Source organism: Suncus etruscus, chromosome 12 (assembly GCF_024139225.1).
Source record: "Suncus etruscus isolate mSunEtr1 chromosome 12, mSunEtr1.pri.cur, whole genome shotgun sequence".
NCBI lineage: Eukaryota > Metazoa > Chordata > Mammalia > Eulipotyphla > Soricidae > Suncus > Suncus etruscus.
This window is the reverse complement of record NC_064859.1, coordinates 101,633,582-101,659,834: the sequence shown is the minus strand read 5'-3', so window position 1 is coordinate 101,659,834 and position 26,253 is coordinate 101,633,582. Positions and strand designations below refer to the sequence as shown.

Sequence of the window (26,253 nt, the reverse complement as noted above, 5' to 3'; positions counted from 1 at the left end):
TGGCAGTGTGCTAGGCAAACACCTTCCCCATGTGTCACTCCAGCCCCGAAGGACTTCCACTTTTCCCTTTGGTTTGGTGCTGGGGCTAGACAGAGCCTGTGCCTGCTATAAGCCCGCCTGTATGTTGCTTCATCTCTCTGGCCCTGGGTGGTGATTTTCAGGGTTTTTCTGTCCCCAGATACCCCATGCTACCTGCCTCCATCTGTCTGTCTTGTTGACGCAATGCACGTGTATCAAAGGGCAGAAACCTCAGCATTCTGCTTGGCTTCGGTGAACGAGGCCTTGCTTGGACCCTTTTCTGTCATTTTTTAAATTGTTTTGTCTTTGGGTCACACCCTGCAGTGCTCAGGGGTTCCTCCTGGCTCTGTGCTCAGAAATTGTCCCTGGCAGGCACGGGGGACCATATGGAATGCCGGGATTCAAACCACCGTCCTTCCTGGATCAGCTGCGTGCAAGGCAAACACCCTACCGCAGTGCGTTCTCTCAGCCCCTGGACCCTGTGCTGTTATTCTGAGCCCTGAAGACTGCCCTGCCCTCCATTCCCCTCAGCCCTGATGCCGCCCCTCGGCTTCTACCATCTCCTTCACTCTCATGACCTATGCTCCTGCCTCAAGTCTCCTCGAGGAGCCTCAGTCACTGTTCCCGGATTGGCGGGGTTGCGTTTCCTTGTCTGACGAAGGTCGCTCCTTCGCTCTTCTTGTCGCTTTTGCACTCGTTCTCTATTCCTCCGAGTCTCTGCCGCCATCCTCATGAGTTTCTGCCCTTTGTCCCAGTCAGGTGGCCGAGTGATGCCTCTGCAGTTCTCGGTGAACTTAGCACTTACTTCTCTGGACTGGGACTCAGGACCGGCCATTCGGGCCATAGGTGAAAGCCAGTGCCAGCTCATCTGCCAGTGCTCTCTCGGAGGAATCTCATGCCACCGCCTCCATCCTTGCCAGGCCCCACGGCTCACGGCGGGTCCTGACATGTACAGCGGCCGCATTCCCCGGGTCGCTTGCCCTCTTGGTGCATCATTGCTTTGACCGCATTTCTGCTTGGGGAAGGGTGTTTGGGGTCATGCCCAGTGGCGCTTGGGTTACTCCTGATTCTGTTCAGTATCCCCCCTAGCGGACCTTGGGGACCATGCAGGGTTCTAGGGATCGAACCCGGGTCAGCTGCGTGCAAGGCCAGCGCCCTCCCTTCTATGCTGTCAATCACCCTGGACCAGTTCGTGGCTTTGAGTGTCTTGGATTGCGCACAGTGAGGAAAAGGACACAGTACCCCTTTCAGGGTGTCCTCCCGGGGGCACCCCGCACCCCGGAAGCAGTTCTGTCTGCCTCTAGACCTCTGGGCATGCCTGCCGTGAGACCCGTCTGCCTCCCACTTGGTGACATGTTTTGCTTCCCCGAGTGCACTGCTTGGTTCTGTGGGGCTGGATCCCTACTGTTTCCAGCATGTGACTTAGGAACTCCCTGCCATCGAGATATAGTGATCCCTTATTGCCTCTATATCCCTTCCTGAACTGGCTCCACTGGGTGGCATGTAAAGGCCGCAGCTGCGCTGGTTCATTTGCCATCTGAAGCCGGCGGTGGCCCTGCCGCGTCACCAGAGTGAGTGTGGACAGGGCTCAGGGTCCAGCGACACGGCGGCAGTGGCAGTGGCGGCCAGATGAGACCGTTCCCCAGCGCCCTTGGAACCCCTGTCAGAGGTCGTTTTTATGGGTTTATTGCCGGGCTGCGTTCTGCCTTGCATCGTCTGTCTGTCTCTGTGACAATCTTGCTTGGTTTTTAGCCCTCAGAGCGAGTCACCTGGCCTGCTCCTTCCTGCAGCCTCTGTGGGCAGCTCGTGTTTTGAGTGTGGGCCGAGAGGCTATCAGTCTGCGGGTGAGGGCAGCCGGGCTGGGTGAGGATGTCAGCCCCGTTCACAGCCACGATGGAGTGCGGTTTCATAGTCACTCGGCTTTGTTTGCTTTGGTGACTTTTTACCACTTTTTTTTTGTTTTCTTTTGTTTTCTTTTTTTGCTTTTTTTTTGGGGGGGGGGTAACACCCAGCTCTGCTCAGGGTTACTCCTGGCTCTGCGCTTGGCAGTTACTCCTGGCAGGCTTGGGAGACCCTGTGGGATGCCGGGGATCAAACCCTTCCTGTTAGGCTATCTCTCTGGTCCCCTAATATTTTGCACTTTCCGTAGCATTTTTTATGCCAGATCTGTTACATGTCTTGTACTTTTTTGATGTCCCCTTTTATTTGAGTGAAGCAAGCATGGACTCACTTTGGATACCTTGAGTGCAGAGAAGGAAAGGAACGTGTGTTCCGAGCCAGCAGGCAGCAGAGACACAGACAAGAGGTGGGAGAGCCCGGCCTGCAAGAGGCCTCGGTGCAGTTCAGAAGGGAATCTCTCACTTGGATTTGGGCTGTGCAGTTGACTCTGGGTTAGCAGAAAAACCTGCTCGCCTCAGCAATGCTGCTGGTTTCGATTCTTGAGTGAAGGTCCCTGGACTTGCTTCCAACTCCAGTGCTTTTCCTGCTCTTTCCGGGCCAGCTGTCTGCTCCGAGATCCCACCCTGAGGTTCTGTGAGCTGGACCAACGGGCGGACAGCTGTGGCCACTCCCCATTCACTGTTCTGGCTCTGGAGTTTTTTCTAGACGTTCTTTTTATTTTTTAAATTTTTGAGTTACTCCTGGTTCTACGCTCAGAAATTGCTCCTGGCAGGCTCGGAGAACCCTATGGGATGCCGGGATTCGAACTACCGTCCTTCTGCATGCAAGGCCAATGCCTATTCCCATGCTATCTCTTCGGCCCCAAATTTTATTTATTTAATTATTGATGGATTGGTTTTTGGGCCACACCCAGCAGCACTCAGGGGCTACTCATGACTCTGCACTCAGAAATTGCCCCTGGCAGGCTGCGGACCACATGGGTTGCTTGGAATCTCTCTCAGCTGTACCGCATGCAAGGCAAACACCCTACCACTGTGCTATCTCTCCTGCCCCCTTTCTAAGTCTTCTTTATTAAGTCTTAGGACGTTTTTATTTTTCTTGTAGCTTTTCTTTTCTTTTTTAAAATAATTTATTGAAGCACCATGGTTACAAGCATGTTCATAATTGGGTTTCAGTCATAAAATGCTCAGCTGCCTCACCATGCCCACCAGCGCCGCCCCCCCCCAATTCCCCTCCTCCCCCACCCCTCCTGTGTTGGAGAAAGACATTTTACTTATTTGTTTGTTGATTTATTTTTGTTTTTGGGCCACACCCAGTGACGCTCATGGTTCCTCCTGGCTATGTGCTCAGAAATCCCTCCTGGCTTGGGGGACCGTATGGGACACCAGAGGATTGACCCGCGGTCCGTCCTAGGCTAGAGCCGGCAAGGCAGACACCTTACTGCTCCAGCCACAGTGCAGGCCCCAAGGAGACAGACAATTTATCTCTCTTGTAGCTTTTCTTCAGGACACACCTCTCTTTTCCTGGTCTGCTGGGAGGCTGCATGAAATGAAGGAAATGAAGAAAACAAAAGGCATCTTGGATCCTAGTTGCCTGTTTTTTTAACAAGGGCAGTGGATCTTGTCCCCTTTGTGTCTGTCCCCATCTGTTGTTAGGATCACGTGCCTTCTTTGGCCTGTTGCTGAGATGGATTTTAGGTCATCGGCCTCCTCTGAAGTGTCCCACGGAGGACCGAGGGCGGCTTCCTCCTCCCGTATCTGGGATCTGATATGCTTGTGTGGTGCCGAGTCTCTTTTTCATCTTGGTCAGCCGTTTTCTCTGGCCTCGTGTCCGGGGCAGGCCTGGAGACACGAGGGCTGTGTCCTGTGTCCCTGGCCTCTTCTCGGGATGAGAGGGGACCGGCTGTTGTCTCTTCTCTTCTGAAACTGCTCAATCAGGCCTGAGACACTGGCTGAGGTGGTGTGTCTAGGGGCTCTTCTGAGTTGGGCCCCAGAGCGCTGGGCATGCCTGGAGACATGAGGGCTTTTACGGGGCAGAGGAAGAGCCCTTCCCCCTCCCCCACCCAGGCAGAAATTGACTGATGGGTGACCAGAAATTCAGACATGTGGGACTTCAGGCTGGATCTGTCTTTAGATATGGTCTGCTGGCCTGAGCCGCTCGCCTCCCCACCTGAATTCCAGCACCTTTTCCCCTGTGCTCCTTGTTTCAGACCCCGCCCCACCGTGTGGGGCCTGGTTCCCCTCAGGACTGTCCCTACACTTGGCTCTCAAGGCTCTGAGTCTCCCTGGGACTACGAGGGTCTCGAGCTTCCGCCTCTCCCCCCCACCATGTAGGGCCTTTGTCTGTGACGATATCCATGACAGCTGCCCCTGTGACCAGAGAGACGAGTGTCCTGCCCGCTGTCCCTGTCCTGCTGTCTTGTCTCTCTGTCCCTCTCGACATTTTCCTGCCAGCCTTGTTTCATGGGTTTCCATTTCTTTGTCTTTTGTGGTTTTTTTTTTTTCCTTTTCTGGAGTATTTTAAGACAAATGCCAGGCACTTCCTGCCCCTGTGAATACTTGAATGTGGTGGTTGAGACTTCCTCCCTCCCTCCTCACTTTCAGTTTGCTTTGTTTCTGCCTTTGGGGGCCTTTGGGAGAGGGGGAGATGGGACCACACAGTGCCCAGTCAGACCAGGTGCGCTGGACCCTGCCCCGGCTTCATGCTACCCCCTTTTTTCCGGGCCCAGCCAGGCCGACTCAGACGCCTCAGAAACCCAGACTCTCAGAACCAGGCTCCAGGCAGGCTGTGTGGTGATGGGAAAAGCAAAGCTTTTGGTTTGGGGGCGACGCCCAACAGTGCTCAGGACTGACTCCTGGCTCTGTGCTCCGGCATCACTCCTGGGTGCGCTTGTGGGGGGACCCTCCAGGATGTTGGGGATTAAATAGGCCGACCATGTGCAAGGCAAGCAAGCGCCCTCCCCGCTGCACTGTTGCTCTTCTTTCTGTGCTCAGTTCTGCTCCTTGGTGCTCATAGTGGTCCAATCTTCCCGGTGCTGAAATTCAGATGGGGACAGTTGTGTGTGTGTCCTCGGGGCTCAGTGGTCCTAAGGGTCCAGAGTGTGTGTGTGTGTGTGTGTGTGTGTGTATATGTGTGTGTACGCGGCTGTGCGTGTCCCCTCTGTGCAATGTTCCCAACGGTTTTCGTGTAGAACCCCCGTGGCTGTGAAACGGGAATTGCCTCAGACTTTGGGGGTGTGTTCTGTTATCTTCCCCACCCCACCCCGCTCATTCTCCTCGGCTCTCAGACGTCTCCAGCCCTGGATGGGCGGCAGAGACGAGCCTCTGACGGGCTTCACGTGGCGAGGCGGATGCGAGAGGGAGACGACGGGCATCCAGGTGTGGGACGAGGTCTTCGTGGTCAGCAGGCCGGATGGGACGAAGGTAACGGACCCACCCCCCCACACACACACCGCCTCGCCTCCTCCAGCTTTGGGGGTCCCTGTGGGAAGCATGTGGGGGCGGAACCCACATGCTCACCCAGCTCAGCCTTCTTGGTGTCCCCGCCCAGGTGGCCGTGCTGCTCATGGACACCCAGGGCGCCTTCGACAGCCAGTCGACCATCAAAGACTGCGCCACCGTCTTCGCTCTGAGCACCATGACCAGCTCCGTGCAGGTGAGCACCCCTGGGGGTGGGGGGCCACCCGAAGGATCAGAAGAGGCACCTCTGCCCTGCGGAAGGGGGTGAATTTGCCCCCAGGTGGAAAGTGTGTCTCTGCCTTTTTGGGGTGAACCGGGCAGATCCCCCTGTCCAACAGGCGAACTTTGCTTCTCCTGCCACAAGCCAATGCGCCTCAGAACAGATGGCCATAGGGTGGAGTCAGTTTTATGGGAACTCAGCCTGTGTCCGTTTGTGATGGGCAGTGGAGGAAGAGGCTACTCCATTCTTGCACCCCAACTGTGTTTGTCCCCAAGACTCTGGTTCATTGACTTATTTGCTCTTGTCCCAGCTCTTCTCGGTCCACTCTCGGGTCTCTGAAAAGCTAGTTGTTAGGTTCAGTTGTGGGCGTGTATCGAAAGGACATTTATAGAGGCATGAGCAATAGCGGGTAGGGCTGACCCGAGTTTGGTCCCCGGCATTCCGTAGGCTCCTCTGAGCCTGCCAGGAGCAAATTCTGAGCGTAGAGCCAGAAGTAACCCCTGAGCGCCACCAGGTGTGCCCCATGAACCAAACACCAAAAAAAAAAAAAAAAAAAAAAAAAAGAATGTATTTGCCAATGTTTAAGAAGGTCAAGGATGGGGGCCCAAGTGATAGCACAGCGTAGGGCGTTTGCCTGGCTGGCGGATAACCTGGGACAAACCCAGGTTCGATCCGGGGCATCTCATAAGGTCCCACCCCAGCCTGCCAGGAGCGATTTCTGAGACAGAGCCAGGAGAAACCCCCAGTGCTGCCGGAGTGTGGCCTCAAAACAAAACAAAACAAAACAAGGGCCCGGAGAGATAGCACATCGGTGTTTGCCTTGCAAGCAGCCAATCCAGGACCAAAGGTGGTTGGTTCGAATCCCGGTGTCCCATAGGGTCCCCCGTGCCTGCCAGGAGCTATTTCTGAGCAGACAGCCAGGAGTAACCCCTGAGCAACGCTGGGTGTGGCCCAAAAAACAAAACAAAACAAAACAAAACAAAAGCAAAAGTAATAAAGAAGGTCGAAAGATGTACTTGCCCAGGTCAGAAATGCTTCTTACAGGGCAGAGCAGTGGCACAGCGATATGGTGTTTGCCTTGCATGCAGCTGACCCAGGACGGACCGTGGTTCGATCCCCCTGCATTCCATTTGGTCCCCGAAGCCAGGAGTGATTTCTGAGCATAGAGCCAGGAGTAACCCCTGAGTGTCACTGGATTTGCCTCACCCCCCCGAAAAAAAAAAGAAAAAAGAAAAGCTTCTGAAGAGCAGAGATGCTGAAAGGTTCAGGCCTGGTCCTCCAGCACTGCACCAGGGATATGCCCACTGAGCACTGCCGGTGTGACCCTAGAAAAGAAAAGCTCAGTGATACCGGGTTACAGGCAGATGGCGGGTAGATTGTGGACAGTCATTTGGGTAGATCGCAGGTGGATCGTGGGTAGAGTCTGGGTGGATTGTGGGTAAATTGTGTTTAGATCGCTGGTGTTGGGCAGATTGCTGGTCGGCTTCCAGTGGATTGCGGGTAGATTGGGTAGATTAATTCACAAGTGCATTGAATTTGGCTTCCGTACGTAGTTTGCCGGTGGTTCTATCACTGGGTCAGGGTTTGTGGCGCTGCCTGGTGACCTGCAGTGGGAGTTAGTTCCCTGTCCCAGATCCTCACTGCCTGCTGGCGTGAAGGGTGTGTCCGGCTCAGAGGAGGTTGGGTGTCCTGATGGGGTCAGAGGGGCTTTCTGGTTTGGCTGTTACAGGAAGGTAGGAGCTCGGATGCCCAAGGACTGGCCTCCCCGTCCTGCCTCTTCTCTGGGGCCCTGAGGTAGCACAACGACCATCATCGGTACATTGCCTAAAGCTGCTGGAGGTCGAGTTTGCCCTCCATCTAAGGGGGGAGGCTCTGTCCTACTTGGCCTGGCCTCACACAGCCACTCCCTGGCCTTTTCTACGCCCAGGAGCAAGACCCACCGAGATGAGGCCCAAGGAGGTGCTTGGGAAAAGGCAGGTCATTCAGATTGCAGTTAGGGTTCGCCGGGCGTGCACTCACCTCACTGACACACACGTCCTTGACAGACCCACCAGCTTTGAGCCCTTAGCAAGGCACTTCAGCCCTCCTCTCTGTGTTCTCTCTGAGAGCTGCATGTGGAGAAATAGTTTGGTCTAGCTTCCAGGTTTTAAGTTGAATCCCTGAGAGCTGCGTGGGGAGAAATAGTTTGGTCTAGCTTCCAGGTTTTTTTTTTTTTTTTTTTTTTTTTGGTTTTTAGGCCACACCCGGCAGTGCTCAGGGGTTACTCCTGGCAGTCTGCTCAGAAATAGCTCCTGGCAGGCACGGGGGTGGGGGTGGGGGTGGTGGTGGGGACGGACGACGACCATATGGGACACCGGGATTTGAACCAACCACCTTAGGTCCTGGATTGGCTGCTTGCAAGGCAACCACCGCTGTGCTATCTCTCCGGGCCCGCAGGTTTTTTTTTTGTTTTGTTTTGTTTTGGGGCCACACCCGGCGGTGCCCTGGGGTTACTCTGGATGTCTGCTCAGAAATAGCTCCTGGCAGGCACGGGGGACCCTATGGGACACCGGGATTCGAACCAACCACCTTTGGTCCTGGATCGGCTGCTTGCAAGGCAAACGCCGCTGTGCTATCTCTCCGGGCCCTAGCTTCCAGGTTTTAAGTCGAAATTTAGAGTTTAGTCACCTCAGATGCCCATTCCGCACCACATGCCCATGCAGAGTGAATAGCTGCGAACATCGCCTCGGGGTGCCCGTGCTGGCTTGGAGTGGCTGCCTAACTTGTGACCGCCACACGTCCCAGCAAAATGAACAGGAATTTGCAGTGAGCACAGGCTGTCCTGGGCTGGGGTGAGCCAGTTTTCTTAAACAAAAGCCACTTGGCACCTGTGACCTGGGCTGCCTCAAGCCGCCCCAGAAGGCCAAGGTCAGTTCTCAAGACCAGGTTCCAGGCTCCGGCCTGGGCCAAGCGGGATCTTTCTCGGCTCCTCCTCCTCTTCCTGCCCACCTGCTCTGAGTCTCAAAAGGGCAAGGGCGCCCCCTGCTGGCACCAGTTTCTGCTTCTTGTTTATGCCTCTTAGCATGAGGCCCTTTGGTCTGTGCCTGGGTTACCCCCGCCCCCCCCCTCCCCCCAGGATAGACCAGGTGTGCAAGGCAGGGCTTACCTTTGTACCCCTCACCTTCACTTACCTGGAACCCAGTTCTGAGATCATCCTCACCCCCAACCCCCCTGAGATCATATCCAGCATTGAAGAAACTGAGAGGCCAGAGGAACAGCTCAGAGAACCATATGTGGGGGCCTGGGTTCGAGCCCCAGGACAGTTAGACATAGCCTCCACAGTAAACCAGAAAACCCAAAATACTTTACTGCCTATCACTCACTCACTCACTCACTCACTCACTCACTCACTCACTCACTCACTCACTCACTCACTCTCACACACACACACACACACACACACACACAAACACACACACACACACACAGCTGTTGTATGAGTTGCATGGATCTATTGTTTTCAGTTTGTCCCTCTTTTTGGGTGGGGATAGGGGCACAACCAGTGATGCTCAGGGGTTGGTACTCCTGGCTCTGCACTCAGGAATCACTCCCGGCAGGCTCAGGGGACCCTATGGGACGGGATGCCTGGGATCGAATTCGGATAGGCCCCGTGCAAGGCAGGTACCTTCTTCCCTGTGCTATCTCTCTGACTACAGTCCCCCTAAGAGCTTATCCTGACTCTAGTTAGGGCAAAGGAAAATTCTCCTTCTGAGCTACCAATTAAGCGAAGTGAGCAGTTTGCCCCAAGGTAGGAAACATTGTCAAAGTGACAAGTGACTTGGGCCTCGCTTCAGCCTCAAAGGAAACTGGAATAAAACAAAACAAAACAAAACCAAAAACTAACTTTCTCCCAACAGGTCTATAACTTATCCCAGAATATCCAGGAAGATGATCTCCAGCACTTGCAAGTACGTATTGCGCATGTCCTATCCAAGCCCTTCTCGTTCTTCCGTAAGCGTGTCTCGTCCTCAGCCAGTAGCCCGGCCTGGAAGCCGGGTGCCCCATATTGGGGAGGCCCCTGAGCATCTGTTTTACTGCTGATGCTCAGGGGCCCCGGTAGCTGGTCTGCGGTAGGGACCCATCTCTGAGCACCTGATCTCGGTGCTCCTGGGCTTGGTCTAAGGAACCCCGTTTCCTAGTTGTTCACAGAATACGGGCGGCTGGCCATGGAGGAGATCTACCAGAAGCCCTTCCAGGTGAGCAGGCCGCGAAGGCCGGAGGTTATTGGGGCCTACCCTTCCCGGCTGGGATTCAGCATTTCAGGGCCAGGTCCTCGCCTACCAAAGCATTGTGGGTCCCTGAGAATTGTGGGGTAGCCCAAGTGTCCCCAGAAAGGCAGAGCCCAGGCAGCACTGTACCCCAGTTCTCACGCTGCTCTGCCCTGCGTCAGGCCCCAGCCAAAGTCCCTGTCGCCCAGATGGTAACTGGTAACAGAAGGACACTTCGTAAATCGTACTTGGTGAAAACCCAGCGAAGGCGCTCGGGGCTGTTTCTGGCTTTGGACTCGAGTGAGCCCTGGTAGTGCCGGGGCTTGGGGTTGTCATGTGTGGGGTGCTGGGGTTTGAAGCAGGACTAGCCCGGGACAACTGGGGCCTGACCGCCTGAAGTTGCCCTGACCCACTGCTTTTCTTTCTTTCTTTCTTTCTTTCTTTCTTTCTTTCTTTCTTTCTTTCTTTCTTTCTTTCTTTCTTTCTTTCTTTCTTTCTTTCTTTCTTTCTTTCTTTCTTTCTTTCTTTCCTTCCTTCCTTCCTTCCTTCCTTCCTTCCTTCCTTCCTTCCTTCCTTCCTTCCTTCCTTCCTTCCTTCCTTCCTTCCTTCCTTCCTTCCTTCCTTCCTTCCTCCCTCCCTCCCTCCCTCCCTCCCTCCCTCCCTCCCTCCCTCCCTCCCTCCCTCCCTCCCTCCCTCCCTCCCTCCCTTCCTCCCTTCCTTCCTTTCTAATTTAATTTAATTTTATTGTATTGAAACCATTCTGATTTACAAAGTCCTTCCTAGTTGGGTTTCAGACCTACAATGAATCGGGGCCAGTCCCACCACCAGAGTCGCCCTCCCTCCACCAATGTTCCCAAGGTGTCCCCCAAGTCGGCTTCCAGTAGGGCAGGCCTTTTTTAAGTTTAGAATCTCTTGATTCCATGTTGTTGCCTTTGGCTTGGATATTGGCCCCCATTCTTTCGTATTTGAGTTTCTCCTCTTCCACTCAGTTTCTTTCCTTCTCCTTGCTGTATTCCTGGGCCATGCTCTTTCTTTCCTTCTTGTTCTTAGCTTCTTCACATATTTTATTTTATTTGTTTTGGGGCCACATTCGGTGACGCTCAGGGGATACTCCTGGCCATGCGCTCAGAAATCGCTCCCGACTGGGGGACCGAACCCAGGTCTGTCCTGGGTCAGTCGCTTGCAAGGCAAACGCCTGCCACTGTGCTATCGCTCCGCCCCTCTTTTTGTATTTTAATGTGTGGGGCCACAGCCAGTAGTGCTCAGGGCTTATTTCTGACCCTGTGCTCAGAGGCCACTCCTACTGGGGACCACGGGCCAAATGTGGTGCTGGGAATTAAACCAGGGCTGGCCCATGCTAACGGAAGCTCCTGCCCTTTGGACTACCACTCTGCTCCTCTGCTTTTTATTTTCCTTTACTTTGGTTTTGCTTGGAGGCCACACCCTCCTTGCTCAGGGATCACTCCTGTCAGGCTTGGGGTACCCTAATTGACGTTGGGGATGAATCTGGGTGGGCCGAGAGCAAGGCAAACGTCGTCCTCCTTGGCCGCTGCTTTTCTTAAACTGAACAAAACTTTAATCATCTGCCAACAGTCCCACACTGGCCAGCCAGGGTCATCTCTACAAAGAGATGAATCTTGCCCAAGGTCATGAGGAAGATTAGATAGGGAAGAGATCTAGGGAGGTTCCAGCTTTCTGATGAGCCTTAAAATGATTGGCTATTGTCTAGGGGTGCCTTCCTACTGCTCCCTTGTGCCCTTCCCTTCCCTGATAGGCTACCAGGTATGGCCAGGTAGCTCGGGGGGGGGGGGGTCTGTAGAAATAGGCTTGTGGAGACCCTGCATGTGGCTTACACCATGTGGCCCTTACAAAATGGTGTCTGTCCTTGTTCAGAACCTAGGAGAAGCCTGCCATGTGGCCTTTACAAAATTGGCCACTGCTATTTTTTCATGGTTTCCCCAAGACAAGGTCATCCTGTGGAGACCTATCAAGTCCCTGAATTGGTTCTTGTCCCTCTCCTGTTCCCATGAATTTTCTTTTTTCCAAATTCAGGGGGCCAGTGGGTATCCCTGAAGCCTGTCACCACTGGCTCCAGAGGTTTCCCTGCTGTGTCCCAGCAGGACTTTGAGGTGGTGGCGTGACTGGGGGCTCATGAGGAAGGGACACCCCAAGCCCTGTCCTCCACCAGCAGCATGTGGCACCGCCCTCCTGCCTGTCCTGGCACCCCATTCTGGTCGGGATAGCAGGTGGCTTGAGTGAGGGGCTGGGGGTGGGTGGGTCCAGTTTGGATTGGTGGAAGGAGGCACAGGCATGCCTGGGAGCCCCAAAAGGGGGCCCGAATCGTGTGTGACCCTAGAACCAAGGAAGAGCCGTGCAAGACCATCTATGGGCAGCCACACTTGGGGTCACACTTGGGCCACCTTTGGGCCTGTGCTCACGGGCCTGCTTGCGGGTCGAAGCCCACCTGGACCCACAGTTTCAGCCTCGGAGCTCCTTACCTCGGTCAGCCTTAGGTGTCTGCCCCTTGGTGGGAGACTAGTGGGGGTGATTGGGTGGGCCGGGGTCTTGCGGGGACATGGTGAACGTGTTCTCTGCAGACGCTGATGTTCCTGATCCGAGACTGGAGTTACCCTTACGAGCACCCCTACGGCCTGGACGGGGGGAGGCAATTTCTAGACAAGAGATTGCAGGTGAGTCTTGAGCCAAGAGTTGGCATTGGGGGGGCACAGCAGTCCCAGAGCACGGAGGAGCTGGGCTGGGGCACAGGGCGGGGCTCCCATGTCCCTCTCATGCCTTCTCATGTCCCTGGTTCAGACCGCTGTCTGAAGTGTGGGCATGGGGCTGCAGCCCAAACCCCCATAGGGCTTCCATAGGGGCACCAGGATGGCCGGGGAAAGGCCTCCCTTGGCTCACTTACTGGTGAACGTCACTGGGGCTTGGCCCCTCGGTCCAGAGCCGTAGCCATCACGGTGCCCAGCAGGACTGGCAGTACCCCTCTCCCACACCACCCTCAGTTCCTACAGGAGTGTTGTGTCCCCTGTTCCCTGTGAAAGAACTGGGTCCCCTACCCAGCTGTACATGGCGCTTCCACAGAAAATCCTCCTCAGGAGGCCTTTCTTTGTCTTAGTCTCTGTCTCTGCGTGTCTCTTCCTGTCTCTGTCTTTGTCTCTGTCTCTGTGTCTGTCTGTCTACCTGCCCCCCCCCCTCTCCTCTCTCTCCTCTCTCTTCTCTTTTCATTTTGTTTTTTTTTTTTTTTTTTTTTTTGGTTTTTGGGCCACACCCAGCGGTGCTCAGGGGTTACTCCTGGCTATCTGCTCAGAAACCGCTCCTGGCAGGCACGGGGGACCCTATGGGACACCGGGATTCGAACCAACCACCTTTGATCCTGGATTGGCTGCTTGCAAGGCAAACGCCGCTGTGCTATCTCTCCGGGCCCTCTCTTCTCTTTTCTCTCTCTCATGGGGATCTGGCGTTTGGACCACACCCAGCAGGGCTCAGGGATGACTCCCGGCAGTGCTCTGGGGACCCTAAGAGGTGCCAGAATCAAGCTCGGGTCAGCCACTTGCGGGTCAAGGCCCTGCTCCGCTGTGCTGTCTCAGGCAACCCACTAGGATTTTGTTTGCCCGTGGGGGACAGTGCCCCATTTCAGGCATGCCGGGTGCCTGAGAGTGAGTTTCTTCCTCCTTTGGCACTGGCGGCTGCACCTGTTTTCCATCTCGAGTTACCGGGAAGGTGTGCCCAGGCCCCTCTGCTCCCCTGAGCCGCTCTCAGGTAACAGTGTTCGCACAAAGCCTGGGGCACTGACCCCAGTTGTCCCTCAGAGACGAGCTCTTCATCAGCCGCAGTTGCGGCTCTCAGCTGACCGCCTCTGCCCCTTGGCCTGCCTTGACCTCCCGGGCCCTGTCTGCCTCAGGAGACGCTCAGGAGACTCGACTGTAGTTTCCCTCCGGCCAGCCAGCGGTGCTGCTGAGACTTGGGGCATTCTTCTTGCCGGGAGCGAGTCTCCCATACCTGGCTGTAGCCTTTTCCTTCAACTAGGGCTGGAGTTCAGGAGCCTCCATGTCTTCTCCATCACGGTGGGGCCCGTTTTTGTTCAGTTTGGTTTGGGGACCACACCCAGTGGTGCTCAGGACTAACTCCTGGCTCTGCTCAGGCATCACGCCTGGTGGTGCTTGGGAGTTGGAGGGATGCTGGGGATAGAACCCGGGTCGCCGTGTGCAAGGCTGCCGTGCCAGGACTCCTGGCCCAAATGGCGCCTGTTTGTATGATGCTATTTGAGAAGAGTCCGGCTAACTTCGATTGGGACCAGTGGGTGCTACTTAGAACCTTTTTGTTTCGTTTTTTGTTTCTTTGGGGCACACACGGCAGTGCTCAGGGATCACTCCTGGCAGGGATTGGACCCAGGTCATCTGCCTTCAAGGCAAGTGGTGCTCTGCTCACTGTGGCATCTCTGGCCCTGAGCTGAAAGCCTTTCTCTTTTCTCTCTTTTTATGGGGGGGGGGTCACACCCAGTGGTGCTCAGGTGACTCCTGGCAGACTTGGGGGACCATATGGGATGCCGTGTTTGCCTTACATGTGGCCATCCCAAATTCAACCTCCGGCTTCCCTGATGGTCCCCCGAGTCTGCCTGGAATAATTTCTGAGTGCAGAGCCAGAAGTTACTCCTGAGCACTGCAGGGAAACTCCTGGGGGGGAAAAAAAACAACTTTCTTTTGGTTAAAGATATTCTTTGGGAATATCCCTTTTGGTAAGCCAGTTGTCCCTGGACAGAAGTGCGTGGCTCTGCACAGCTGAGCTTCAGCTCACACGTAGCTGTCACCCGTCCCTCAGGGGTCAGGCCCGGCCTGGCCTTTTATTTCTTAGCCCGCTAGTGGAGCCTGGAAAAGACAGAGCAAGCAGAGCCTCTGTCTCCTGCGTGGCAAAAACCACAGCCACTGCTTGTGACGTGGCCACACTGTCCCTGTCGTCGTTATTGGCCCCTGGCGGCCGCTGACGAGAAAGGGGCTTTCTTGGCTCACATGACTGACGGGCTCACCCAAGCAGGAATGTGGGGTCGACCCCTGTTCTCTGTGGTCAGCACAAACCACCTTCGACGGCTTCGCTGAGGTGTCCACGCGGCGGGGAGGGTGTGATAGGGTTTGCTGTGTGTAGGGTTTGGTGTCTGGGGTGTGTGTGGCGTGGTCTTTGTGTGGTGTCTGGCAGTGTGCTGTCCATGGGCAGTGTGTGGTGTATGCTGTATGTTATATAGTCTCTGTGCAGCGTGTGGTATGTATTGTGCGTCCGTGTGCAGTGTGGCGTATGTGGTGGGTGTCCATGTACAGTGTGGTGTGTATGTCTCTGTGGCATGTCGTGTGCCCATATGGTGGGTGTGGTACATATCCTCGTTCAGTATATTGTATGTTGTGTGCCCACGTGTGGCACGTGTGTCTGTGCAGTGTGACGTGCGTGGCGTGGGTCAGCGTTGTGTGTGGTATATGTCCCTGCGCAGTGTGACATGTTGTGTGTCCACATGGCATAGGTTGCATGGTCACATGCACTAGAGTCTTGTACGTACGCGCACAGTAAATGGTGTGCGCACACATTTGTGGTGTGGTGTGCGTGTGGTATATGCAACACGTGTCCAGTATGTGTCCATGTGCATTTTGACGTGTGTGTTGTGTGTCTTGTGTGGCATGTGTTGTGTGTCTGTGAACAGAGTACGGTGGGCACGAGGTGTGTGTTGTGTGCTTACTCCACATGTGGTCTTTGTGTGTGTGCGTGTGTGTGCGCACACACATGGTGTCTGTCTCCAAGGAGGCCCCTGGGCCGCCCTCCCTCCCCCCCTCACCTGTGTCTCCCTCTGCCCCCAGGTCACCCCCCACCAGCACGAGGAGCTGCAGAACGTAAGGAGGCACATTCACAATTGTTTCTCAAATCTTGGTTGCTTCCTTTTGCCACATCCTGGTCTTAAAGTTGCAACTAACCCTGGTTTTGATGGGAGATTGAAAGGTGGGACCCCCCTTCTCGCCTGGATCAGACTTACCCTCTAGAAGATGAGCTTTTGTAACTGATTCGTGCGGCTTAAGCCGTTAACCTGGGGCCCCAGGCGGGCGGGGTGTCGTGGCCGGGGGTGTCTGGGAAGAGTACCCCCCTCCCCCCCAGCCTTGGGCACTGCCCCGTGCAGAGCTGGCAGATGGCTGGTCTCCCTGCAGGTTAGGCCACTCTCATGGAGACCGTCCCATTTGGGGCCGCATGTTTTCGGGTTCCTTGGGCTGTGGTGGCAGGAGGCTTGGTTGGGGGTGACAGTCTGGAAAGGTCTGGAGGACACCAGACGGCGGGTGAATGTGACACGGTCGCCTGTGTTGCGGCCTTCGGTCCCAGCCAGTGTGGGATTTGGTTTGGCGGTCGCCACTTGAGCTCTTTTCACTATTGAAGAGAGGATTGTTGGGGTGCAGGGAAACGGGGTAGCGAGCTGTTTTCTCAGGAGAGGTGGCATGTTTGGACGCGGTACGGTCAGTGCGTCTAAGATGTTCTGTACTTGTGAAATGCAGTTTGTGATTCTGACCCGGAGCCAACACTGGACTAACCACGCGGCTGCGTTTTTGTCCACTAGATATCGACGAAGACTTTCAGCAGCAGCTTCGGAATCTGGTTCCCTTGCTGCTTGCCCCTGAAAACTTGGTAGAAAAGGAGATAAGTGGATCTAAAGTCACTTGCCGGGATCTTGTAGAATACTTTAAGGTAGGAAAACTCGGCCTCGGGTGGTTTTGTCTGAGCAAGAAGCCGAAAAGGGCTTCAAACCCAGCTTCAAACAGCGGCCCGTGCAAGAGGTTGTCTTTATAAAGAAAATCAGTTGAGGGGCTGGAGAGATAGCATGGGGTTGGGGCATTTGCCTTGCATGCAGAAGGCCAGTGGTTCAAATCCTGGCATCCCATAGGGTCCCCTGCCTGCCGGGTGTGATTTCTGAGCGTAGAGCCAGGAATAACTAACCCCTGAGCTCTGCTGGGTGTGACCCAAAAACTAAAACAATACAAAAAAACAAAAAAAAAAAGGAAACCAGAGAGGCTGGAGCCATAGTGGGAAGGACGTGTTGCTGGCTTTGCCCAGGTTTGATCCCCCAAGTAGTGCCAAGAGTAAGCCCTGAGCACCACTGGGTGTGGCCAAAAGAGGAAAAGAAGGTGATGGACCTTCCTGCCTTGAGTAGGAAGCATCAGTGTTTGAGGGTGTTGAAGGATTGGGGCAGACACACATGTGATGGCTCCTGAGAAGCAGGTTCCAGCCCCAGCTCCTCACCCTCACCTCACCTCACCTCACTCCAACCCTCTCTCACCTCACCATGACCATATCGCACCTCACCTCACCTCATCTCACCCTCACACACCCTCACCCGGCCCACAGCAGCTTCCGTTTCCCGTCAGCCAGGGCCGACTGAGTCGCTCGCTGGTCCAGCTGAACCTTGCAGTGTTTGCTCTGGGTCTCACGTAAAGCCTTGGCCTGCTGGGGCCGAGTAGGTCTCCGTAGAGCGGAGCGACTCAAAACAGTCGCCTCTTGGGCCTGGGGGGGGGGGGGTGATGTTCTCATTGGGAGGCGGGTGGGGGGTTCAGCGCCCCCCCCATCCTCCCGCTGGAAACTCAGCGCTGACGACTTGTTTTCCAGCGAGTTGGAGCTGCGGTGACCTAACGGGGTGTCTGTGTTCTCAGGCTTACATCAAGATCTACCAGGGGGAGGAGCTTCCGCACCCCAAGTCGATGCTGCAGGTGGGGGTCCTGGCGCACAGCGGCTGGGGAGGCGGGGGTGGAAGGGTGTGGGGTCGGGTGGGCTGGGGGGGCACCGCATCAGTCTCCTCCCTCCCCATTCCTCCTCAGGCCTCCATGTCCCCTCCCTTAGCACTCCCCGTCTCTCCTGGTGCTATTTGGGAGACCCTGTGTGGTGCTGGGAATCGAACCCCTGTGTGCTGCAGGAAGTTCGCTGCTGTGTCAGGTTTACACCTAGTCTGGCTATCGATGGGTCCTCAGAGAGCTCCCAGAATGAGAAATGAATTCCCATTCCCCTATCTATCCCCTTGGAAGGGAAAGCGACACAGACAAGAGGGTAAAAAGGCAAGAAGGTCGGACTCAGAATCCTTTGTCAGCCTCCCGGCAGCTCCAGATCTCCGGAGCCTGCCAGTTAGCTGCCCCCCCAAGACCCCGAGCACCTCACTTGAAAACTATTAGGCTCTCAACAGCGCCCCCACTTGGAAGGTTGTAGGTGGGACAACAGGCAGGGATACAGGTTTATAGAGAAATACTGTAAAGGCTTCCATATATAACAGGCCACCACCTGCTGCATCTCTGCGCTGGTTTTTCTGCACCTGCGATTGTTCTGGTTGGTTCTGGTGTGGGGTGTGTGATGTTTTCTATAGATCCTTGGCAGCCCCGGGGTCAGTGTATCCCTGTAGTAAGGAAGCTAGGAGGGAGCCGAGTGGAAGCTGGATGGAAGCCAGGCGGAAGCCGTGCCAGTCTCCCCAGCGTTGGCCTTGCCCACGGTGGCCTTTGTTTCACAATCAGGAACTTGGGGCTGGAACTGTAGTCAGCGAGTCGAGCACCTGCCTGCTTGTAGCTGACTCGGATCCAGTCCCAGCACCACATTAGGTCCCCTGAACCCCACCAGGAGTGACCCTGAGCCCCACAGGGTCGGGTGGGACCCACCGTTGGTCCATTGGTCAGGGAACCTGCCCACCCAGTGCCTTCATCTTGTCCTCCAGGCCACGGCAGAGGCCAACAACCTGGCTGCAGTGGCGGGAGCCCGGGACATGTACTGCAAGAACATGGAGCAGGTGAGTGACCGTGGTGGTGCCTGCCTGGGTCGCGGGGTTCTCGGGGATCCTCCTGCATGGCCCCATCATCCTCTCTCACCCCTTCCCTGCCCTGTCGAGTGTCATCAGGGAAGGCAGCCATGAGGATTGGGCACGGGGCTGGGGACTCCTGCCCCTGTCCCTGTTTCTCCTGCCAGGCACTTGGGGGTATATCAGTGTCCCAGCCCAGGGCCCCACTTGGCCTGGAGCGCCTTGAGCCCTGCCGGCGAGTCCTGCCCGAGTCCCTGGAGTCGGGAAGCGGGAAGGGACCCGTGGCCCAGGGTGCCCGTGCTCCAGCCCCAGGGACCCAGTGGGGCCACCGCGCATCCTCACAGCCGCTGTGCCCACAGGTATGTGGCGGGGACCAGCCGTACATCGCCCCCTCCGACCTGGAGCGGCGGCACACGACCCTGAAGGCGGCCGCCCTGCAGCACTTCCGCTCGGTGAAGAAGATGGGCGGCGAGGACTTCTGCCGGCGCTTCCAGGAGCAGCTGGAGGCCGAGCTCGAGGACACGTTCGCCAGCTTCCTGCGGCACAACGACGGCAAGAACCTCTTCCACGCCGCGCGCACGCCCGCCGCCCTCTTCGCCCTCATGTTCGCCATGTATGTGGCCTCGGGGCTCACGGGCTTCCTGGGCCTCAGCTCCATCGCCGCGCTCTGCAACCTGGTTTTGGGGCTGGCCCTGACCGCGCTCTGCACCTGGGCCTACGTCAAGTACTCGGGAGAGTTCCGCGAGGTGGGCACGCTCATCGACCAGGTGGCCGAGGCGCTGTGGGAGCAGGTGGGTACCCGCGTCCGAGCCGGCTCTGTCCTCCCTCCTTCCTTCTCCCCTCCCCTCCCCATCCCTCCCCTCCCCTCCCCTCCCCTTTCCTTCCTCTCTATTTCCCTTCCTTCCCCTCCCCTCTCTCCTTTCCTCGTTTCCACTCTGCACCAGCCCAGGGACACACATAGTTCTGAGCCTGCGGCCCGGGGCTCCTCAGAGCTTTCTCCTCCCATGGCCTACTGGTGCTCGGGCTGGCCTAGCTCATGGGGCCCAAACCTAGGCCCCCACTTGGAGTTTCTGAGGAAGGAAGGAGGGTTGGTGGCGGGTCCTTAAAGAGAACTACAAGGGCCATAAGTGAAGTGCCCGAGGGTAAACTGTGTCTCGGATCCTGCTGGGGAGCAGCTCTGTGTCCTTGCTCACCCAGACCCACCTGTGGGGTGAATTACTCCAAGTGGGCTGGATCACTCCCCTGACTGAGCTGGATCACTCCCCTGGGTGCCAGCCCTGAGCTTAGTAACCCGGCTGCCAGCCGTGAGAGACACATGTACAAAGCTGGTGCCAGGACGTCTGCCTTCTGCCAACTAGAATCAAGGCAGGAGGAAGATGAGCTCGCGGGAGGCCTGTATCCATGAGCTCAGGGATGCGGAGAACCGCCTCCTGAGGGGCTGTGGCCCGTCGCAGCCTTGCAGCCTCTTAGTGCTGGGCTCGGTGGCCCCTGCCTGCCACCCACCCCAGGTGCACCAGGCCGAGGCCAGAGGCAGGCCGGCCTTTCTGCAGAGTCATCACGATGGGGGCCAACGCCTTGTTTCTTCTTCTTAAGTACCCTTCGCTCCGATGGACACAGAAGCTCCGCAGGCCTTTGTTCAGTTTAAATTTTGTCTCATAAAAAACCTCGTCCTTGGGCCGAAACGCACGGGGTCAAGCTCAGGCTTTGTAAACAGGAGAGGGGTTGGGTTCCACCTCACACCCCAAAGCAAAGCCAGAAGCCCTCTCTGCTCCCTGGGCCTGTGGTACCTTCTCAGAGAAGATAGGTCGAGGGGCTGGGGTCCCGGCGTAATGGGCCGGGTGATGGCCTGGCACAGGGCCAACCTGGGTTTGAACCCTGCTCCCCAGTCTGGTCCCTGGAGACCATCAGGAGCGATCCGAGTGCAGAGCCAGGAGCCAGTCTGAGTACCGCCGAATGATACCCCCAAAAAGATCACACACAAAAAAAGATGGCTTGGGGGCTAGAGAGTTAGCATGGAGATAGGGCATTTGCCTTGCATGCAGGAGGACGGTAGTTCGAATCCCGGCATCCCATAGGGTTCCCCCGAACCTGCCAGGAGCGATTTCTGAGCATAGAGCCAGGAGTGACCCCTGAGCGCTGCCGGATGTGACCCAAAAACAACCAAACAAACAAACAAACAAAAAAGACGTGTGAAAGTCGTTATTTCCCAGAGAAAGTTCTTTCCTAGCTTGAAAAAGAATCTGAGCCGGTTGGTGATTCTCAGCAGGTGGCAGCTGGGACCGCTGGGATTCAGGGTGTCGTGGGGGGGGGGGCGGGGGGTTCTGGGAAGCTGCCAAGTGGCTCCACACAGGGACATCGAGTCCCTTTGGCTCAGGTCTGGGTACTCAGGGCCTGCCCAGGGAACATCTCCTCGCTCTCGCTTGTTCATTCGTTCGCTCGCTCGCTCACTGTACAGCTATGTCCACTAACTCACTAACTGTCTCTCTCCTTCTTTTGCTTCAGAGGAGTCCCAGGAAGGTGAGCGCCCCCCACTGACCCCCAGACCCCGTAGCCGTGCGCTTTGGCCGAGGGCTGACCTGCTACTAACACCTAGCTCCGTGTTTTAGGTGTTTTCCAAACTGTTTGAAGTCACTCGTCGTTGGGTGGCCCGGGTGGCTCGCCGCGCTCCATCCTCGACACAGAGACAGAGACTGTCGTCCAACCACCACAAGAAGAGAAACTAGACAGCGCTGGCCCTCAGCCCGCTGCCGGGAGGGCTAGACAGTCAGCAGGGCTGTGGGGTGGCGGGGTGTCTGCCGCCAGCCAGCCCCGGAGGAAAAAGTCCTTTGCGTGGCCTTGTCCAGCGTCGGAGGCTCTTGGCCTGGCGGTGGCGGCAGCGAGAGCCACGTCCCTCGGCCGAGCCTTTCTCATGCCCGCGGCCGGCAGGTTTTGCTTCCCGGCTGTGACTTGCCGTGTCTCTCCCTCTCTCTCTGTCTCTCTCTCGTGTCTGGTGCGCTCTTTTCGTCCCTCACGTGTTTGTTCTGCACATCTCTCGCCCCGCAGGTGTTGAAACCGCTGGGTGAGAACGTGATGGAGGAAAACATCCGTCAGTCCTTCCGCAACTCCATCAAGGCGGGCCTCAGCGAGCAGGCCCGGCTCAAGGCTGACTGACGGGCTGCCGCGTGCTTGCTGTACAAACGAGAACTCGAATAAATGATAAACCAAAGTTTACAAATCGACTGTAGTTTCGTAGACGCGGCTCCCAGCGCCCACCGGGGCAGGGGGGAGGGTGGCAGGTGGCACCTCCCAAGATGGGCCGCCGCCTTCCCTCCTCTGCCACCGTTGCCGCCGCTGTTGCCGCCTGCCTTCTCTCTCTCTCTGTCTCTCTCTCTCCCCATCCCTCTCTCTCTCCCTCTGTCCCTCCCTCCCTCCCGCCCTCCCTCCCACTGTGGCTGATGCTGGTGGAGCCCGTCTGCTGAAACGGGGTCTTTCAGGGAAAATGAGGACATCTTCCGAGCCGGAGATTGTGGCATTTGGAATCAGCACGCCAGGAAGCCTACCGACAGGGATGAGCGGGAAGGCTCGCTCGCTCGCTTTGCTTGCTCTCTCAAGGAGCCAGCCGGCCGTCGCCCCCCTCAGCACGCCACTGTCCCCCGCGGGGCGTGGGTCTTGCCTTTTCCAGTTCCTGGACTGGCCCTCAAGGAGCTGCCGGCCCGGCGTTGAGCTAGAGTGCGGGACGCCCGCCTCCCTGTACATAGACTCAGCTGTTCACCGATGGCAGCGGGTGGACGCGGGTGTGTGTGGGGGTCCATCCACAGTTGTTGCCTCTAGCCCCCGAGTTCTGAGTGTACAGTCTGTAGCTTTTATTTTCAGAACCCACCGATCGGGCATGTATATGAATTATAAATATATAAATAACGATTTTGTAATCCAAAGTTTTGTAGTCTATGGCAGAGCCTGGGCCCTCCCATCCCCACCTCACCCCTCCCCACCCCGCGTGCGGGCCCCGCCACCGCCCCTTGGTCATGTGTGTGAATGCGTAGCCAGTTTGCGGTGTTTTGATAACCTTTGTGATATTTTATCCTCGAGCGGCGCGGTCGCCCCCCCCCCCCACGAGGGAACCGCTGGGAACGTTCATGGTGACTGTCCTCTGTTGCATTTTAAAGTTATTTCCTGTAATTTATTTTCAGTATATAATTAAAAAGAAAAGAAATTGTATATATAACACGAGCCTCGCGGCTGTTTTCTGAGGTGTGGAACAAGGGCCCGGCTCTGGGGTGAAGCGGGGGCTCAGGCCTGGGCCCACCTTCCAGAGCAGCTGAGAGCATGTGGAGGCCCATGGGGCTGGTGGTCAGCCCCACAACACCCAGATACCCCCCTTAGCGGTGCCTGTTTCTCCTGCAGGCCTGGTCCCCAAGTGCCATGGACTGCTCGAGCCAGGTAGAGCGATTCTTCTGGAATCCAGAACGTGATCTTTGTCTTTAAACAGAAAAGCTGTGAGATTTAGACCCTTGGGTTTTTCCACGTTGCTGGAAATACACTTGTGTTCTGTTCCCCCGGGGGATTGGGAGCCCTCAGATCCCAAGGGGCACTTTGGTTTCTGCAGTCTGTACCCCCCCCCCCATGGCTGCCTCCAGGCCTCCCTTTGCATCTCCTTGGTTTCTGCAGTCTGTACCCCCCCCCCATGGCTGCCCCCAGGCCTCCCTTTGCATCTCCTTTCCCAGGACCCAAGGGGCTTGACAGAGGGACCCATTCACCTTGCTGGGCAGTCTAGGCCTTCCCCATCTAGTCCCCTGCTGCGTCTTCAGGTAACAGCACTCTACTCACCGTGGGGCTCTGTCTCCTTCCAGCAGGGCCGCAGGGACCCGAGCTGTGGGAGTCGGGGTGCTGTGGGGCCTCAGCCCACTGTCTACATTGCACCCTGTGCCCTCCATGCACAGCTGGGTCCAACGGCACAACCACCTGTATCCGGGAAGTGCTGGCCAGCGTGTCAACCAAGAGCGTTCCCTGGTGCACGGTCCCATCTCAGCTCTGCTCAGGGCTCCTCACTCAGTGCTCGCTGGCTGCTCCTGCCTGATAGGGCCAAGGCAGTGGCAGGAGGGAGGCCGTGGGGATCCCCCACTTGCAGGCGTCATGAAAGTCCTAGGTCTTGGGGTACACCTGGTATGTCCCTCCCCCTCCCATATCCCCTACAGCCCTGCTGTTCCAGAAAGGGGGCTAGCCACGTGTTCCTTACGCCTGTCACCGCTGTCCTGGCCCCTGTTTGGCCCGCGAGCACCTTATCCAGGGGTGCATCTCCCAGAAGCAGTCCCGGAGTTCCCGAGGCATGTGTCCTGCCTGGGGCTGGTGTCCTGAGAGGCGAAATCAGAGATGGGGTGAGCACAGGGTGGTCCACACCCGCCTAGTCCATATATACCAAGCCTGTTGGATAGAGAAGCCAGGTGACTTGGCTTCTAAGGAGCCTCCCCAGGCCAGGCTCAGGGAGGCCCTAGCAGGAAAGAGCAGGTTGGCCCCGGGCTGGTGAGAAAACAGCCGGACATGAACTCGAAGGGTATTTTGGAGTGGCTGAAACCAGATGTCGCGTCTACACAGGTCCTGGGGGTGACCATCTGCCACACTCTGCGGCCACAGCCCCCCTTCCTGCTCAGGGCCGGGGCAGGGAGACTCTCAGCTTTGCGCTATAGCAAGCCAAGGGGTCCCATCCACGAAGGAGACAAGGAGACGCGGCCGGCTGGAGGAACTGTAGTTCCCTGTGTGAGCAGCAGGGGCCAGGCGAGGCCTGCAGTTCCCTCTTGGTCCTGGGCACTGGCCTGGCTCTCGGGTCCGGTCTCTCGTGTCTCATATGTCCACCGAGCACTGGCAGGAGTGATTCCTGAATGCAGAGCCAGGAGAAAGTCCCAAGCCTTTCGGGGTGTGGTCCTGACCCCAAGAACCTCAACAGCCACATGAGAGAGGGAGGGATCAGAGCTGAGAAGGGTTGAGGGTTGTGGCTGTAGCAGGCGCCAGTGCTGTTGCCTTCAGTCTCGTGCCCACAGAGCCTGAGCCTGCAGGCTGGGCACGGCCTTTGCCCCTTTTTAAAAATGTGTTGTTGTTGTTGTTGTTAATATTATTATTGTTAATAATCTGGATTGGGACCACACCCAGCAGTGCTCAGGAATTACTCCTGGCTCTGCACTCAGGAATTACTCCTGGTATGCTAGGACCCTATAGGATACTTGGGATTGAACCCAGGTCAGGCAAATGCTCTCCCCATCGTGCCCCTTTAAATCACCATGACAGGGGCCGGGGTGATAGCACCGCGATAGGGGGTTTGCTTTGCATGCAGCTGACCCAGGACGACCCCGGTTCTATCCCCAGCATCCCATATGGCCCCCCCAGGCCAGGATCGGTTTCTGAGCCATTAGCCAGTAGTAACCCCTGAGCGTCACCAAAAAGAATCTCTGTGAGATACAATTTTCAGTCATACTGTGTCCAACACCTTCCATTAATGCACATTTCTCACTACCGGTAGGCCTCTGTCCTTACTCATGCCCAGGCGTGGTCTCTCTGTCTCTCTGTCTCTGTCTCTGTCTCTGTCTCTCTCTCCCCTGTAGACACTGTGGTTTGCAATACTGTTACTGAAGGGCTGTCCCCATTCCTTTCCTTCCTTTCAGCTACTGGAACTTTTCCTTTCTGTCTATGCTCAGCCTCCCGTACTGGGAGGGTCTGAGGGAGGCACCGACTTGTCACCAGCTATTGGTTCTGCCCTGGGCACAGCCCATGTGGACCCTCTCCGGGCCATGGGGAACCTGGCACCCCTGCTTTCCTTTGCTCTGGCTCTTTTGCTTGGAACTGAGGCTCTGGGTCCATTTCCGCTGCAAGAATAGCCGAGTGGACATTCTAGACCAGAGAGCGCCACCTCTCTCTGGAGTGTCAGCGCCACAAGAGTGACTGATGCTCAGGGTATGAGGCCTGCGAGGCTGGACTTTCCCTCTAGACCTGCCTCTGTCTTTTCTTTTTTAATCAATTAATTTTTCATTTTGTCTTGTTTTGGGGGCCACATTCAGCAGTGCTCAGGTGTTACTTTTGGTTCTGTGCTCAGCAGTCATTCAGGAAGTGCTTGGGGGGGACCATATGGGGCTGTGTTTAAGGAAGATGCCCTCCCTGCTGTGCTATGGCCCTGGCCCCTGCCTCTTTGTCTTTGTCTTTTTATTATTATTATTATTATTATTATTATTATTATTAGTTTTTGGGTCACACCCGGGAGTGCTCAAGGGTTCCTCCTGGCTCTGCTCTCAGAAATTGCTCCTATTAGGCTCGGGGGACCATATGGGATCAAACCCAGATCTGTCCCAGGTCGGCCACATGCAAGGCAAACGCCCTCCTGCTGTGCTACCATGGGGAGGGGGGTGAGGGCCCTCTTTGCCTTTTTAAAAGTGCCCAGCCAGTCTGAGCTGGGAGCAAGCTCGCACAGAGGCGCTCACCCAAAGCGCTGCTTGTCAACAGTAGCCTCTGAACCTCTTGGTGAAAAATAAGTAAATAAATAAATAAAAACCTTAAATCACTGGGTTGGTAGTTCAGTGGGAATGGTGCTTCCGACCTGCATTTGAGCCCCAGCACCACAGAGGGTCCCCCAAACCCTGCCTGGAG

General features: G+C 56.3%; 1 protein-coding gene across 4 annotated transcripts in view; it reads left to right on the top strand.

The window, feature by feature from the left end:
• The window catches only part of ATL2 (atlastin GTPase 2), an 86,864-nt gene extending 65,005 nt beyond the window's left edge, over nucleotides 1-21,859 (top strand). The window contains exons 2-13 of one of the 4 annotated variants that reach the window (XM_049784256.1): nucleotides 5,214-5,339; nucleotides 5,467-5,571; nucleotides 9,492-9,542; nucleotides 9,774-9,830; nucleotides 12,440-12,532; nucleotides 15,692-15,830; nucleotides 16,435-16,562; nucleotides 17,522-17,578; nucleotides 18,565-18,636; nucleotides 19,005-19,436; nucleotides 21,148-21,162; nucleotides 21,252-21,859. In XM_049784256.1, coding sequence (XP_049640213.1) covers nucleotides 5,220-5,339; nucleotides 5,467-5,571; nucleotides 9,492-9,542; nucleotides 9,774-9,830; nucleotides 12,440-12,532; nucleotides 15,692-15,830; nucleotides 16,435-16,562; nucleotides 17,522-17,578; nucleotides 18,565-18,636; nucleotides 19,005-19,436; nucleotides 21,148-21,162; nucleotides 21,252-21,368 — 1,386 coding nt within the window. In that variant the 5' untranslated portion in view covers nucleotides 5,214-5,219 and the 3' untranslated portion in view covers nucleotides 21,369-21,859. Of the gene's footprint in view, nucleotides 1-5,203; nucleotides 5,340-5,466; nucleotides 5,572-9,491; nucleotides 9,543-9,773; nucleotides 9,831-12,439; nucleotides 12,533-15,691; nucleotides 15,831-16,434; nucleotides 16,563-17,521; nucleotides 17,579-18,564; nucleotides 18,637-19,004; nucleotides 19,437-21,147; nucleotides 21,163-21,251 lie in introns of all 4 variants that reach the window. The other 3 variants (XM_049784254.1, XM_049784257.1, XM_049784255.1) reach the window with 3 other exon arrangements.
• The last annotated feature ends 4,394 nt before the right edge of the window (nucleotides 21,860-26,253 follow it).